The sequence below is a fragment of the Lissotriton helveticus genome, chromosome 12 (genome assembly GCF_964261635.1).
Source record: "Lissotriton helveticus chromosome 12, aLisHel1.1, whole genome shotgun sequence".
Classification (NCBI taxonomy): Eukaryota; Metazoa; Chordata; class Amphibia; order Caudata; family Salamandridae; genus Lissotriton; species Lissotriton helveticus.
The window spans coordinates 600,584,716-600,601,235 of NC_136073.1; the positions used below are offsets into that span (position 1 = coordinate 600,584,716).

Sequence of the window (16,520 nt, forward strand, 5' to 3'; positions counted from 1 at the left end):
CCATTATTATTTATTATGGCTTTTTTATTGGCAGATCTGCACACCCTCAAGTGGGGTTTCCGATGAAACAGAAGAGCCACTCAAGTTGTCCACGGCTATTATCCTGTCACTGGGTGAGTTGGTCATAAATGTATGTATGTATATATTTGTGATACTGCAAGTATATATTGGCCTTTACTAGGGATCAGGTCCTCTGTAACATTAATTTCTGTACACTGCCCTGCACGTAACTTGATCGTCTTAAAAGCTACTATTGCTTCAGTATTTATCTCCCCACCCAGTACATTGGTTGGCTTGCTACTGGAATATGGTGCCTAGTTTACTATATACAGCTATAGTAGTCACATGACTACCATGTGCTCGTAAGATCATAATTAAATGTTGCAGACCATTAATAACATACCTCTTGGACATGCGTTGAAGAATGGCCTTGATGGGCTGCTCCCCGGCGTTGAGTTCCTTCTTGCATAATTTTATGTTGTGTTATTTTTCAATTATGTCTATTTTTTCTTTTCACTTTACTCTTGCAGCCCATTCTCACTCTAGTGAGGTCCATAAATATTTCGAAAGTAGCTTGATGCAGATAGGTGCAGAGTCCCGTGCCACAACATTACAGCTGCTCTGCAAGCTCCTTTCGGAAACTGGTAAGACTGTCAGTGGGTGGGTGGCAGTGTGTGATTTAGGTAGGGAAAATAGTTAAAAGGATAAAATGCTTGTCATAGAATCCGGAGCCCTAAGTTGTATTCCCAACTTACTCCCTTACTTGTCCAACATGGTGCAGCTATAAGCAAAATACTTCAATTTTATATTCTTCAGCTACATTAACTGCCAACTTTTCCTGGTAGAGCACTACAATTTACGAATAAAGTCTTGCTTACATCAACTTCAATTATGTGAATCATGGTGAAGAAATAAAGGAGTGCCACTGTTTTCTTTTCGGTTAATTGTTCCCATTGTGAGCCATTAATGGGACAGGGACACTGTGAAAACCGATCCTGACATAGACACTGGACAGGAACAAAAAGGGAAATAAAATATGGAGAAGGTGACACAGACACGCTCAGTGGTACATGATGACACAGACATGCACGGCGAACCAGGAAGGCATTGATAGCCCCATGGGGCTCACAGTCACAGACTCACAAACCAAAACTGAAAGACAGGACCCTCAGGGTGGTAATCACAGTTGATAGTTGAAACTTCACTACTTATGTATTAATCTTGATCTTAATAGACAAAGTCAATATCTATGTGTTATGAACATTTGGTGTATGGCTTTATTTAATAGATTCAGAAGGTGCCTTTTATCTGGATGCTGTCCGTCACGTGCTTGAGGATGACAATCGCAAGGTACCATCAAGCTATTATACGTGTGTTAAAGCACTTTCATAATTAGCAACTCAATCTAATTAAGTTACGCAGTTTTTGCATAGTGCAGTAGTCCTACTTGCATGGACTCAGAGCTGTGGTTTGCACACCACAATCTGTTGACTTTCTCCAAGGCAAGTCTTCAGTGGAGGTGTTGGGTCATGCAACCTCCAGCCATTTCTGTCAGTTCAGTGTGTCAGTGTGTCTTGTGCTCCATTGTCTCCCTGTCCAAGTGGACATATCCCAGTTTTCCTGCCCTAGTCTGTGTCAATGCATTATTTTCAGACCCAATCCCAGAGGTTGCTGATCCCTAATTGTTTAATAAGTGTGTGTTAAAAGAAAGTTTGTGTATGCTGTTAACATATTTAGTCTGTATTTCACATTGAGTTGATCTGTAATACCCCTCACTGAGGAGGAGAATGTTGATGATCAAATAAGGGGTTTTGAAGTTCAGAATATTAATATCTCCTCAAATCTTTAACAACCGTGGTGTAAAGTATTTCAAATGTCTCTACCAAGAATAATATTTGGGCTATGTCTCAGCGAAATCTCACCAAACGTGAATCGATAATACAGGATAATATTCAATGTGCACGTTTGAAAAGTCTGATTGTGATAAAAAAGATGTATTTTATGTAGAAATTGGAATATATGTGACTTTCTTGATGCCATGTATGTCCACAATGTGCCTGACCTCAGTGCCATGGAGAAAGCAAGTAACTCAGTATCAGAATCACCATGTTCAGCATGTTAGCAAGCACAGGACATAGGCACAAAGGAAAATCAACAAAGCTGTTTTCTTTCGATAACGAACAAAAGGCTGTATTTCCATAACTTTGTCTCTATTGGATTCTCTTTGAGAGGTGTATTGGGTTTGTCATTTTTAACATCAGGGCACGATATAAACCAAGTTATTCTTAGATATTTTTCAGATTAAACCAGGAACATCAGAGACAGGACTCTGCTAGGAATGTTAGAATCACAGAAATCAAGCATGGATGTATTCTTTGGCAGTTGAAGCCATTGTGGCCAGATTGTGCAAATATACAGCGTACAGAACCATGTTAGGGATGTGAATTTTAACTCAATGCTGGATACAGGAAACTGTGACTATTTACGGTCTTGAGCCAAAACACTTCTTGAAAGTGATATGGATCAACCAAACAACAAGGTGTGGGACAATGAACTCTAAGTACTGCAACCCATTTGTTATCTGCTGTCTGTGTTGGGATGTCTGCTCAATCTTACAGGTGGAGTTAGACAGCGGCCATCATTCTTCCCACAGACAACTCTAGTTTTTTTTTAATTCCCTCAGCAGTGGAATCCACAGCCTATTGAATTCTCATTTGCATTTTTGTAATCAATATCAGGTCCTGAGAGCCTTTTTGTTGGTTGTAAGCTACCTAGGCATATTTTGCAATTTTTTAAAAATCTTTTATCAAATCTCAGGGACCTATAGAAGGTGTAGCCCACCTGGAATATTTGAATATTCCCTCAATCACACTTCAGTCAGACACACAGTTTAATTAAATTGACTCTAGTTTTATTCTCAGAGTGTCATAATAGCCCTTTTTGCAACATACTTTAAAAGGTTGTATCCAGGTACTGGCTTTCCACACATAAAAATGTATATCTGTCTACTCTGTGGACAAAAGGAAGGAGAGAATGCATGGTTTTCTCACACTCCCTTGCTACTTTCTCACTGGAATGTGTGATTTTCTCCTATTCATACACCAAAAGGGTTTCTCACTAACCATGCTTACCTTTTTTCTCAATTACAGGTTATTCTTGCCACTTTAAGTTTAATGTCCAGTTTAACAGCCAAAGGTTTTTATGATGTGAACGGAAGAGCTGTGATGGATTATGTGCTTAAAAAAACCAGCCTCCTTATCAAAGAGCAGGTAAGTGGCAGATGCACATATTTGGGAAGGTGAATGTGTTAGGGAACAGCAACAGTAGTCAGCACACAAGAAATAAGTGGACCTTTTAGCCCCCTTGTGTCCCAACGTAGTTACTTTGCCATATAATATACATCAGCAGTGTCACATATTTGCCCCTGATGATGGAATATAGACCTCATGTCCCTCTCGTTAGTTCCCATAGTCTCACCTTGACATTCTATGTTCTTCATTTGAGCTTGATGTTCCCTACTTCCACTCCAGTGCGTCTTTCTCCCTCCGTCACTTTTATGGGTGTCCCTTATCCATTTGTCTGCTTACATTTGCACCTGAAATTCAGCAGCTGCCCATCAGTGCCAACCCTGTACATGCCTTTTCTTCATGTCTTGTTATTCCAGGGTGTCCATGATGTGAACCAAACCACTCAAGTGAATTTACTTATAGCTTTCACTTCAAGAGTCATTCTTCCAGTACACCCAATCTATGGTTTTTCCATTATTGTGAAAAGTTTAACCTAGTGTACCCTTACTATTGTGGGGTCTGAGTTAGTGATGTCAACTGCAAGTGGAGTCGTTGTCCCAAAGTTCAACTATTGCAGCTGGTTTGATTCGTACTGTGGCACTTCTGGCAATTTTATAACTTTTATCCTGCTCTTATGTTGTGCAAAATCGTCCACTGTTGTGAACAACAAGTTTCAGAAAGTGGTCTGATAATATCCTTTAGTTATTCTCTTTCTCCTTCATTGCCCTCCTCTTCCACAGGCCTTGTGTATGATTTTGTATTGGGCACTTCTTCTGTTTCTTCTCTTTTTTTGGACCATCTCAAGTCCTTTGGGCACTTACACGTTGATCCTATCTCTAGTAGCTGGAGGAAACACCTGTCATCTGACTAGGGGCCTGGAATGGGTGTTGGATCAGTGCTCTTCACTGGTGCTTGTGGGGCTGCAGGTGATATGTGGCAGCATGGGCAATGGCAGGTGGCATGGTGTCTGAAGACTCCAGTATTCTTGGCTTTACCAGTGTCTCTGGGAGAGTAGGCCACAGTGGTTTATGGTCTCACCAATTCCTCCATAACAGCAGAGGTGCCATGACCTTCTGGATCACTGTGAACCAGGTAGGACTTCCTCAAGCTTGGCCAATGCATCCATGTTACAGAGTAGTTGTATGAAGATGCACAACTCAAGTCCATGCTCAGTAATATGTGTGGGGATTCGGTACCACTGATGACGTCTGGTATCCATCTCCTTGGGGCCTGACCATAATCCAGGGTGTCTGCAGTCCATGCTTAGTCTTACTCTTGTGTTCCCATTAAGCTCAACTAATAGATGAGCCAGACACTGTCCATAGTTTTTTTTTACCACAGGCCAGAGGCATCATGCCAGGAACAATTCAGATGCCTGTCCTTATGTTGCATCGCATTGTAACAATGGTGCTTGAATACCTAGATCCCATTTTAGTAACCAGATGCACATGTTGACTGGCATGAGTGCAAAGAAATAAGATGCTCAGACACTGTGAGAATGGGACTCGCTCCATACACGTCTTAACAGCAGTGCTCCCATGTAGTATATAGGCCTACCACACAATCCAGCCTATGTGAGACAACTGGCCCTTAGACTTTGCCGGGGCTAACTGGGAAGTTTCTTGGGTGATTGGGCAAGGCACATGGGCATTCAGCGAATGCACTGATAAGCTGTGTTTTTCACTGATAATACATTATCTAGTGGGCTCCTTCCTGTTAGATACCCCGCTTTATCGTTGAAATGCCTAACAGGGCAAACTACCAAATCCTACAAAAAGTAGCACAAACATACTTCAAATCAGTATTTCATATCAGCACTGCCTCCCAAAAATGCAGTTCCCGGTTTTGTCTTATTGAGTGTAAGAAGTACCATATTGTAGCACATACTTCCCCATCAAGCAGCAAGGGGAGGCCTCATGGGGCATCACAATCTTTGCAGTGAGCAAGAGAGACTACCTTGTGGTGCCAGAGGTGCAATGTGTCAGATGTAGTGCCCAGTGCATCAGAACCTTACATATTATAAGTGAGTCCACCGGTATTTTCCCTGTATATGAATGCTATACACTTCTCCGCCAAATGACCATATACTTTTATTCTCTGTAGAGCGGAGCATGGGTGCATAACCTCATTTATACATTTTTATTTACATGTTTGCGGCTAGTGGTTTTAATTTCACATTTGAATTTAAGCCAAGAGGTTCTCTCTGTGCTTACAACCTTGATTTGAAAATTGTGATGTTTTCACTCTCAAATCTCTTGACCCTCCATGAGGTGAGAAAACACAGTGAAAATGATGTGAAAATATATGTTACTTTACTTCTCTTGCTTTTCCACATTTTCACAGGGCATTAGTCATATGGATCCTGAATCTGATGTTGAAGAAGAGACCATCCACATCCAAATCTTTCAGCTCCTCAATAAAATTGCATTACGCCATAAAAATACTGACGAGGTAAGTGAGAAGGATGTGAAATAAGGTGGGTCAATAAACTAGAAGTGTACAAAATATAAATTGCAGAATGTCCAAAGACTCCTCAATTCCCAGGTTATCTTCGTTATCCTCTAACTCACATAATAGCATGTTTTAGTAAAGCTCTCTCTGCTGCATGTTTGTATGTGGGAAATATGCATATAGTGATCTGAACCATGAATGCATGTTTAAAATGCATTCCTTTTTCACCCAAGTCGTTACCATGATTTGCCTTCGGGAAAGCACTGGACTTTGGAATAGTATTTACTATTCCAACTCCAGTCTGTGCAACTGTAGGGAAAGAGTTGGACTTAAAGTACAACATTAGTCCAACAACGCTTTCCTTCAGGGAAGTGGTTGTATTGGCTTGCTTGATAAAGGAATGCATTGAAAAGACACATTAGGGCACGTACAGCAATTACGAGTCTTGCAGGGCAATGTGTTGGGATCTTAAATACCTTAAAAACATCTTGTATTCCTGCCAGAAGCTGCCAGAAAGACAGTGGTCCAGTCTTTAATCATGTTGAGACTGTATTACTGCATTGTTCTGTATCGCGGAGTGTCACAGACATGATGAAGAAGACGACAGTGGGTGCAGAATATGGCAGCTTGGCTGCTATTTCATCTGCCTAGACACTCACCATCAGCCCCAGCTCTACCAATGCTGCTCTGGCTTCCGTTAAGGCATTGGGTATATTTCAAAGCCATGTGCTATTGTCACAAGATTCTCAATCATAAAGGCCCTAAATATCGTCACCTCTGATCACACCTTATCTTCCTAAAAGAAATCTGAGATCAGCTAATGCCTCTCTTGCATCTATCCCCAGAATCAAAAATGCTCACATTGGAGGCCATTCCTTCAACTACTTGGCAGGCAAGATGTGGAACTCCCTACCACTTTGGCTTAGGCAAGAAAAATCTGAAATACGATATCGCAAGAATTTAAAAACATGTTTTTTCACGCTAACTTAAATTAGGTAAAATCATATTCTTACTCTGTATAATAGGACTGATACCCCAGTGCTGGGACACGCAGCTGACGCAGCTATGTGCTTTATAAATCTCATTATTATTATTATTATTAGTGGTTTGGACCAAGTTATTAAGGCACAGCGTGATTTGAGACGCAATGTAAAGTCTGTTTCCTCTGCTGCAGGGATAGAGGTCTGCTGTCCCATGCAGTCCTCATTCCCAGCATTTCCGGCATTCATAGAAGATTGTCGAATCCTACCTCATTTTTTTTTAATGAGGCAGGTTTTCCAAATTAGTCTAAATAGCCACTTTGAAACGAGATTGAATGGCACATCAGTCACATTGCAAAACATAGCTACTCAATCTGCATCTCCTATTTGCTACTTGATACATCAAGCACCAATATTTCATATCAACAGGGTCGTTCATTCCCAGCCATAGCTTTGCACACTCTGGCACATTTATAAAGATAGTTCTGTTTTGTGATTGTTATGAGGATAACAGCAGAGAATGAGATCATTTACAAAGCAGCTCTCTCACAGGGTTTTTGGAGAATAAATGTTGCACTCATTCTCTGCAAATAATTGCTCGGATATAGAATCACGGATTGTAGCATTGAACAGGGTTGGTGCTACATCAGTGTAATACCAGCAATCTGTCTTGGACCCCATCAGCAAGGAATGGTATCAGGAAGGGGATAATTCAAATGTAGCCCCATCTCCAGAAGACCCACCAGAAACCCTCCCACCGGCTATGACTGTTTATCTGTGGGAATGCCGCCTTGTTAAATGCTAATGATACTAATAACACATTCGCTGCTCTTTCTTGCAGGGATTTTGGAAAGAGATTTTGAGCTACATGCTGGAAGATGACTATACTTCATCTGTGCCAGCACTGTGCCAGATGCTACTTGTTGTAGATAAGAAAGCAAGCATCAACTTTCATGAATGTGGTGAGTGTTAAGCGTCCTACTCATTGACACAGTGGGATCTACCATTGAAGGTGGTTAATGCTTCCTCCTCTACTCCCCAGATCCCCTCTTACTTTGTCATGATCAGGCATGAGTTGAAGAACCAGTCCATTAGCTCAAGATGTGATGGTTGAGTTACTATAGAATGTGGGTGTCAATATTTCAAATAACATTTATTGCTCTCCTTTTAGAGATAGATGTGTCTGTGCTGATGTTGCTGCTCGCTGTGAGCCTTATTCATAAGGAATTAACTAATTGCTGTGCCTCAAGCCATTTGGCTGTGCCACGCTGCGTTAATTCCGCAGCACCGGGATGCTTCATATCTACAATGATATAATGGATCCCTTTGCTCTCCCAGTGCTGGTGCATAATTAGCTGCCATGCACCTATGAAGGCACCCTTGTACCATGGTGCAAGGGAGGCAGCGTCACAGGGATGATTGTTTTTGTGCACCAAGGCATATCTTTGTTTTTATGCAGTTAGGCATACCTTTGTGCACAAAAACAATCACAAGAGGTAATTTCCTCTTCCTAAATGTGCTGCAGTATGCAGTATGCGTAGAAAGAGGTAAACAACGAGGAGAAATAAAAATATGTGTCCTTGTTGCACCTCCCTATACCTCCCCCTGGGGAGGTGTAGCATTCTTACAGATTTCCAGGTGTACTATTTCTTGTAAATCTGGAAATGCGGCAGAAGCCTTGGGTGTTGCGCAGGAAATCTCACAGCAAAACCCATGGCACAACTGTTCCACACCAAGTGTTGCGTGTAAAGGGGCCATATTTACAAGGGCATTAAAAGCCACGCAGGGTGGCTTTACCTGTCCTTGTAAATATGGAGCAGCAGGTTGCACTGCTGGTGTGTCTCAAAAAGTGATGCACAGGTGGCACAAGGGGCTTGTAAATAGTCCCTATATACTTTTTGTAGTTTGCCAGACATAAAGTGACTTTCCTGTTTGTTTCAGCTCTTAGTCTGGTTATTGCTCCTACCCCCTAAATGCAATGTACTAACTGTCCCAGGTTTCCACACACCATGAGGCTACTCAGGGCTCTAATGCTCCTCTTCAAACCTTGGAGTATTCTTGCTCTCCATGATGTTACTTCTGTCTAGTATGTTGATCATACCCTGCTGGGTATGGTACCTATTTATGTGTTGTTACTTTTGCCGACCGCAACAGGGATGTATTTTATTTCTCCATGGAGTTATTAGTTATGATATTTGTCTCTGCAATGTTTCTGGTTCAACATTTGGGACTTCAGCTCCATACATAGTTATTGGCCCTCACTTGTAAGCAGGGATGCATGCTCAATGGTCGTAAGTGAAAATAAATATTTTGACTGACTCCAAGGTTACGAAGGAGATTCACATCTGGTGGTGAATACCTGTAATTGCTATAATTCCAGGGTTTCAATTAGCTCTCCCCGCTCAACTTTCCAGTGGATGTGTTGATAAAGTGCAAGTGACCTGGGCAGATGGTATCATAGTCTATTTATTTGTCACTCATGTTAGGAGTCCTGAGCAGAATCGAACAGGCAAAATATGTGCTTGTTCTTGCTTGCTCCATGTCGTTAACCTTATTAGAAAATAGATATGCAAGAACATGCTCTGGAGTCCTCTTTTCTTCTGGGGTATCCGCTGTCAGAAAATGGCTCCCATTTTTCCATGGTCCTTCAGGATGTAAAGCACGTCCACGGCTCATGACGCATCCTCTCTTATCCCACTGGAGTCTTCTATCCCTCAATGAAAGCTGTAGCGGGAACCTATGCATGGCAGCTTAGGTAGCTCCTCCTCCAGCTTTCATTCCTTGACAGCAACCACTAAGGGAGGGAGGAAGAGAATTGCAGCATAGGCTGTCAAGGTACTGTACACCCCTGGGCACTCCTTAGTGGTAAGGGTGCCTTTGCCAGTATTTGCAGGAATTTCAAAGCATCCTCATGACCGCTAGAGGCTCATTGAAATGCCTCCCATCACCCATCATCTTCTTTACAGGTACTACTGGGTGTCTTAAGTGTGTGTGTCAGCCATGTGTCTTCGTTTGGCAAGTATTGCTCAGTCATTTATGGATTGAGTATGACATATCTTTGTTCTTTTGTACCTAAACAGCTAAAGAAATTCCAATACACAGACTCTTCATAAGATTGCTGGTGAGTGAGTATCACATTCCACCCCCCATCATATTCCACCAGATCCCTCTTCCCAAGTTGTTTGCTGCCATTTCTATGCAACCTGCTAATAGAGATCTTAAATTCAACTCAGCTTTTTTCCTTTTGAATTTGATGGTTTTATTTCCAGTAAATTGGTTATCAGTACAACATGCTACTTACATTGAACAGAAACAGCCAAAATGTGGTTGGTACTAAGTACTGCGTAGAAACCAAGGTAGCATTTCCAGAAGTTTTAGGCTAGAGAATAGGAACTCATGACAGAATCACTTTCTGAATTCTTTGTTGTGGGTTTTCAGGTAATTTCTTCATATCCTCGCTGGGATGTCGAAAGGGGAACTTCAGTCTTGGCTCTTCTCGCACGGCTGATTCCTGCGAATTACCCATTTCTAGCAAAACTCCTCAGAAAGAAGATCCCCCCGCTGATAACATATTTAGAAGGTGAGACCCCAAAGCATGAACCAGTGAGCACACAATTTAAACAAGTATTAATGGCATTTCAAACAACCATTGACCAATGACAAAGCCATTAAGTCTGGTGTTGGCTGCTAGCTTTTAGACCTTGTCCACTCATGTTTTTTTCACGTTTTTATAAACTTGTATTGTGGTGGGAGATGATGCCAGGTTCATACCAAGATAAAAAATACGGTTTTGGTCTCAAAAGGTCACATTCTTAATAAATGAAAATAATTTGTGTGTGGATGTGCTCCTTGTGAAAAAGCAGAATGCCATTGTTCACAGTGAAGTTAGCCAACGGCAGAATTGGCCCATGATGTATGCTGTGGAGGACAGAAGAGAATGTGAATGATAGGACACGTTAGACCAGCAGATGAGGAGGTCTGGCTGAAGGCTTGTACAAGGAAGCAAAAAAAGAAATAGTCACAGTTTTTCTTTGTAGCTGGCCGATGCCATACTCCAAACCGTATGAGGCAATAACTGAAACGGAGTCAGGTATCTTCTTGCAAGTTCTGGGTTACTTCCGCATATAACAGAAAGGCAGTTGACACATTGGTTTGCCGAAAAAATCAGTTTAATACAAAGCTTCTGCGATGAAGCGCTTCATCTGTCAGACGCAGCCTTGATCACATAAGAATGCGGCATCTTGATTCAGTATTTTAAAGTACATTTGTGCCAAAAAATTCCATAAACATAGAAAAAAATATTTCTTCAGTATATCCAAGGTCAACATTATTTTAGAGCACTACCTGTTTTGGCACCTTTTCTTTTATTTCAATTGTGACTTATTGTAACAACTCAGTAGCACCAACTCTTCTAATGACTAAACTTGAAACAAAAACTCCTGGTGGCCTCAATACAGAAGAGATTTTGCACACACATTTATAAACACCAAACGCTCTCTCTGCGTTTGTATTAGAAGTAGGTATTAGTCAGGGTACATGGTAGGTTAGATTAGTCTACTCGGGCATAACATTGTTTGTGTGATGACTAAGGATGAACAGGGTATTTCACAGCAATTAATATGAAAGAAAATGTTAGAACTCTGGTACAACCATATGTTGCAGTTAAAAGTAATGTTTTAAATGTTGCATAATTGAATCCTACTATGTGAGAAGTTCACATGGAGGAACATTTAGAAAAGTTGGTGATATTATGTTCTTAATAAATTGATTGATACATATTTCTGTAAGGTTAGTCACCCTTGTTTTCTTAAAAACAAGATTTATATTTCAGCCTGTGTAGCAGATATCATGCGGAAGTGTTTTATTGTGTTTTTAAGGTAGAATTAATTGCAAATTATAATGTCACTTATGTGAATTAGTCGGGTAGTTCCTACAAATCTATAAAGGATCTCCATGTTTTAGACAACATAAACTAAGGGATTGGTGTCCAGACTGATTCCAGACACCCCCAAAGAATATGTTAGTATGTAGACCAGCTAGCTCACAGTGCCCCTATAAGCCCCACAACCTTACCAAGGAGAGAATAGTTTCTGGCAACTATCAAACATGAGAACCCTCACCCCTCAGGGATCATGGAAACTCCAATGCTTCCGCGAGGGTGCGTTTTGGAGTACGGGGCGAACTGACTGATTCCTTTTCTGTAGAGCGCGGCGTCAGGCAAGGATGTGTCCTGGCCCCCTTTCTTTTCTCCCTCTATACTAATGGCATGGAGGTAGAGATGTTACGGGGGGGACAGGACCTACCCCGTGTAAAAGATCGACTGGTGCCTGCCCTCTTATATGCAGACGACGCCGTAACCATAGCACGTACACCTCGCGAGCTACAAAAATCCATAAATAGCTATGCGAAATTTATGAGTGATCTAGATCTGCTTATAAATATAAAGAAAACTTTTGTTATGGCAGCTGGACGGGCTAAGAAAAACGAAAAACGTATTTTCTTAAATAAAGTAAAACTAGAAACCACTTCCCAATATCCTTATTTGGGAATTATGATAGACGAGAAGATCAACTGGAGAGCGGCCATAGAAGCACGTAAGCACCAACTTCTGTGCTCTATCGCTGCCCTAATGAAATTCGCCCAAAAATTGGGGAAGAAACCCCCGGTTGAACTCCTCCAAATCTATAGAGCCAAGTGCCACTCAATCGCACTTTTTGGGGCGGGCTTATGGGGACATAAACATACAAAAGCCCTGCAAGTTGCAGAGAATACCTTTATAAGATTTTTGTTGTCGGTCCCTAAAAGGGTATCTACTTTTGCCTCCCATGCAGAACTGGGACTACCGTACATTGAGGACCTGGCCAAAATCGAACCAGTACTTCTATGGCGCAGAATATGGGTCTCAACAAAGAACTCTCTAACCAAAGCTATTGTTGCGGATTGTATGACACTAGACAATGCAGAAAAAATAGATTGGTTAACTTACGTCAAAAATCTCCTCACTGATCTAGGAATGCCCGACTTTTATTTCAAGCCGGACACTATAGTCGGAATTCCTAAGAAAGAGCTTAAGGCAAAGGCCTTGAGCCACTTTGAAGAACTACGTATTAGTCTAGAGATTAAGAAACCATCTGTACAGCATTCTTTGGCAGTTATGACGACAATGGAAATGGAACCATACTTAACCTATGTTACCTCACAGTTTGAACGATTCTTACTAGTGAGGTTTAGACTGAACACTTTTCACAGGATATTAGCATTCCCAAATAGAAATAGCTGGGAGGAGAGTTTAATCCCTTGCCCCTGTGACAAACTATCTGAACAGTCAACAATGCATACGGTTTTGTTTTGTAAATATTATTCCGTCCATCGAAAACTTTTCCTAACCCCATTGTTGAGAACCCTAGGACTTCGAAAATGTCGTCCTGCAATGCTGTGGCTACAATTCCTAAGCTCACAATATATCTGTAAAGTTGTCAGTACCTTCCTAAAATGTATTTTTAAGCAAAGGCTCAATCCTTAGAACAATAATAACCAAATCGTTCTGTTTAAGTGATATTATGATACATTTTAAATGAGCTGAATATATCTTTCCATTGTTAAAACGTATGTAAATGTAATGTACAAATGCTTTTATGGTAATTCATGGAAAATGAATCCCGAATAAAGATTTTACTACTACTATAAGCCCCACAACCTTACCAAGGAGAGAATAGTTTCTGGCAACTATCGAACATGAGAACCCTGACCCCTCAGGGATCATGGAAACAGTACAGTACTTTTTGCTTGGTCACTTGTGCTCACTTTATCTCAGAGAGATACACAGACTAAATGGTGGGGGTGTTTTCAATAAGTATTTATTGAACTAGAGTCATTCTAGCATAAAATACATGTGCTGCAATAACCACGAGACAGAAACAGATATAGACGATTACAAGCACCAAGAGAGTAAATAAAAAGTAGAATTCTACCATGGTGATAAAATAGGAAATATATGCAGACATATAAATACATAAAGTTAATAGTGCGTACTCCTACGATGCAAACCCTAACTAGATGTACCTAAGTGTACCTAGCATGTATGTTGGAGTATAGCCAAGAACCTCCTAGGAAAGAGCAAACCCCAATACCTGATGTGAGAAAGCAAAGGACCCCATCTTGGTCTCGAGTGGACAACCCACAAGTAATGTCAGACGACTGCTAACTGGAGTGTCTGCATGCAGGGACTTCAGCGTCTCGTGTCAGCATGTCAGCGTAGAATCTTTTTCTCCTCCGGCTTGCCCAGCAAAGATGTGGTACTTATATACATGAAAGGTACCATCAGGGGTTCGACCTAGATGTGCCATGGTTCTGTGGGCATGTAAGCCAAGGATGACGATAGTGGTGACCCTTATACAGAGTTATTATGCACAAGATTGTAATCCTGCTGTGATACTAAGAATCCTCATGCATAATAAATTAGGCTAGTTTCTTGAGAAAACTACACAACATTTATGCAGCACCTAACTAGGTAAAACGTCAGGGCCAGAACTGTTATGTAGAGCAAGGTAGGACAAATGTCGGTAAAAGCTTGTGCGACTACCTAGGACTATATTGGAGTACGTTGGGTATTATAGCAAATTAAGAAGTGTTACAAAATATTTTGGTCTTTGATATAATAAAGGAGTATTTTTCTATGTGTATGTAATTTTAGAGCACATATGCACTTTTTTACTCTGAACCACAACGGCGATCCCCTATGTGATCAAGGCTTAATCTGACAGCTGAAATGCTTATTGGCAGTAGCTCTGTAATAAACTGATTTTCTGCAAACAAGTGGTGTGGTGACCTTTCTGTTATATAAGAAAGGAAACCAGAATATATAAACCTAAAATTACAACCAGATATAAGGAGCTAAGAGTGACATCAAGGGCACATGAACAACTAATGACCTTGAACTCAATTCCCAGGACAGGCTAAGCCAACAAACACATTTTGCACACTTTGAATTGTGTGAATCTACTTCTGCTAGTGCTTGGTATGTAAGCACATTGCCTTTGAAATGTTGCTTGCTATTCACTTTTACTTACATATATTTCTTTTTTACCAACTACTATTTCAGCTTCCACGGAAAGAAACTTTGACTTGGCAAAGTGGAAATGCACGCTTGTTTCAGTAAGGATGAATTGCTAATGAATGTCACACATGACGCTTGTCTCTTTGTTTTCCAAAGCCACTCATTCAGCGTGAATATATGCAGATATTAAATTCACCCCATCATAGTGCTGTTCTGCTATGAGGTTGCAATATTCTCACCATATCCCTATTATTTCTATGGATTATGATCGTTACTATGCTGTTGATTATGATTGGGCACAGAGGTGGAGCAGCTGTACCCGGTACATAACATTTCCCTAATATGTAATGTTTACCAGAGGCATTAAAAACCTTATTGGCCCAAGTTGACATTCATAAAACTGGAAATTGCATGCTTACGACACCTAGTCCTACATGTATCAGAGTTTATCTGCATGTTTTACCCAGGTAAATTACAGGCTCCACAGTGATCATTGCATTACTCATAAATCTGACTGTTGTTGCACAGGGCTAAAAATGTAGCCCCTTACTGGTAATTGTTTCCTCCGACTCTTTTGTATCCCCCAGGATAGTCACACTAGCACAACGTTCTTCTTTCCCTGGATTGTCACACTATCACTCTTCCCACTGCATTCCACATTATCAGTAAATTCATATTCTGCAATCGGATAGGCACATGATCCATGCTCCCTATCTTCATTTGAATTGTCACTCTGTCACTGTATGTTTTGCCGGGCCATCACACTCCACTGAGCTTCTATTGTGCTCCTGAGATGAAATTTTATGTTCCTTGTGTTCAGTCTTCACCCTTGTTAACACTAAATTTACATTCTGCTCCCTTGCTGGATACCCAAAATGTTTTTGCATTCTGCTTCTAAGTATGTGATATTGTTGCATAGTCCCAATGTGTTTTCTGTCTGGATGGCTGCACTGTTGCTCTTTTCACAATAATTTGTGGGCAGCATGGTTTTGTTACATGTGTTTCTGTGTAAATCACGGCCACTGTCAAGGCCTCCTGTTTCTTCTCAGCACTGATATCACACCACACTATTTAAGCATTGCTGTATGTGTTCTCTGGTTCTTATGTCCAAATATAATTTCATTACAGAGGTTGTTAGCTGAAGTTTGTTTAACCTTATCTTCTCAAAATCACTGCAGACGTCAGCCGTGGATACTGCATTTACGTTTCTATTACTGCATTAAAGTCTCTCACTGTTTTTCTTGCAGTTCCTGGGGACTATCCTAAAACAAGCCCCATACAGAGAATGGCATGTCTCTTTTATGGAAGAACTCACCGAACAGATTGACAGTTTTGCCCATCATGTGAATGAGGAGGTTAGTGCTCTCAAGGGTCAGTATTGAACCATTGGAGAAGTCAATTTAACACAAAGTCGGAGAAGGGTAGAACTGTGTATTCCATTAGTAAAGGTAATTTTTATAATATTGGTACACAGCATTGGGCTTAGCCTGTTGGGAAAATCAGGTATGGTTCTCCCACTCCCTGGAAGGACTGACCTCCTAAGAAGCAGATGGAGATGAACTCCCTGAGGTAATCCTCTCCACTTGAATCAATAAAAGCCACAACATTTCAGGGCTATACTCATTTCCCTAATGGATCTCCTTTAGCCAATAGGTAGTCTTCATGTTAGAGCCAATCCCCATTCAGGGGATGTGAGGCCATATTCATGCAAAAAGCAGTGGAGGTATTGTTCCTATCAAAAAGCAA

General features: G+C 41.0%; 1 protein-coding gene across 2 annotated transcripts in view; it reads left to right on the plus strand.

The window, feature by feature from the left end:
* Positions 1 to 16,520, plus strand: part of LOC144797678 (maestro heat-like repeat-containing protein family member 2A) — a 61,275-nt gene that overhangs the window by 9,635 nt on the left and 35,120 nt on the right. Inside the window, exons 3-12 of one of the 2 annotated variants that reach the window (XM_078668399.1) lie at positions 35 to 113; positions 531 to 644; positions 1,289 to 1,350; positions 3,150 to 3,269; positions 5,631 to 5,738; positions 7,560 to 7,680; positions 9,799 to 9,839; positions 10,157 to 10,298; positions 14,820 to 14,872; positions 16,022 to 16,129. In XM_078668399.1, coding sequence (XP_078524525.1) covers positions 35 to 113; positions 531 to 644; positions 1,289 to 1,350; positions 3,150 to 3,269; positions 5,631 to 5,738; positions 7,560 to 7,680; positions 9,799 to 9,839; positions 10,157 to 10,298; positions 14,820 to 14,872; positions 16,022 to 16,129 — 948 coding nt within the window. The remainder of the gene's footprint in view (positions 1 to 34; positions 114 to 530; positions 645 to 1,288; positions 1,351 to 3,149; positions 3,270 to 5,630; positions 5,739 to 7,559; positions 7,681 to 9,798; positions 9,840 to 10,156; positions 10,299 to 14,819; positions 14,873 to 16,021; positions 16,130 to 16,520) is intronic. The other variant, XM_078668400.1, reaches the window with a different exon arrangement.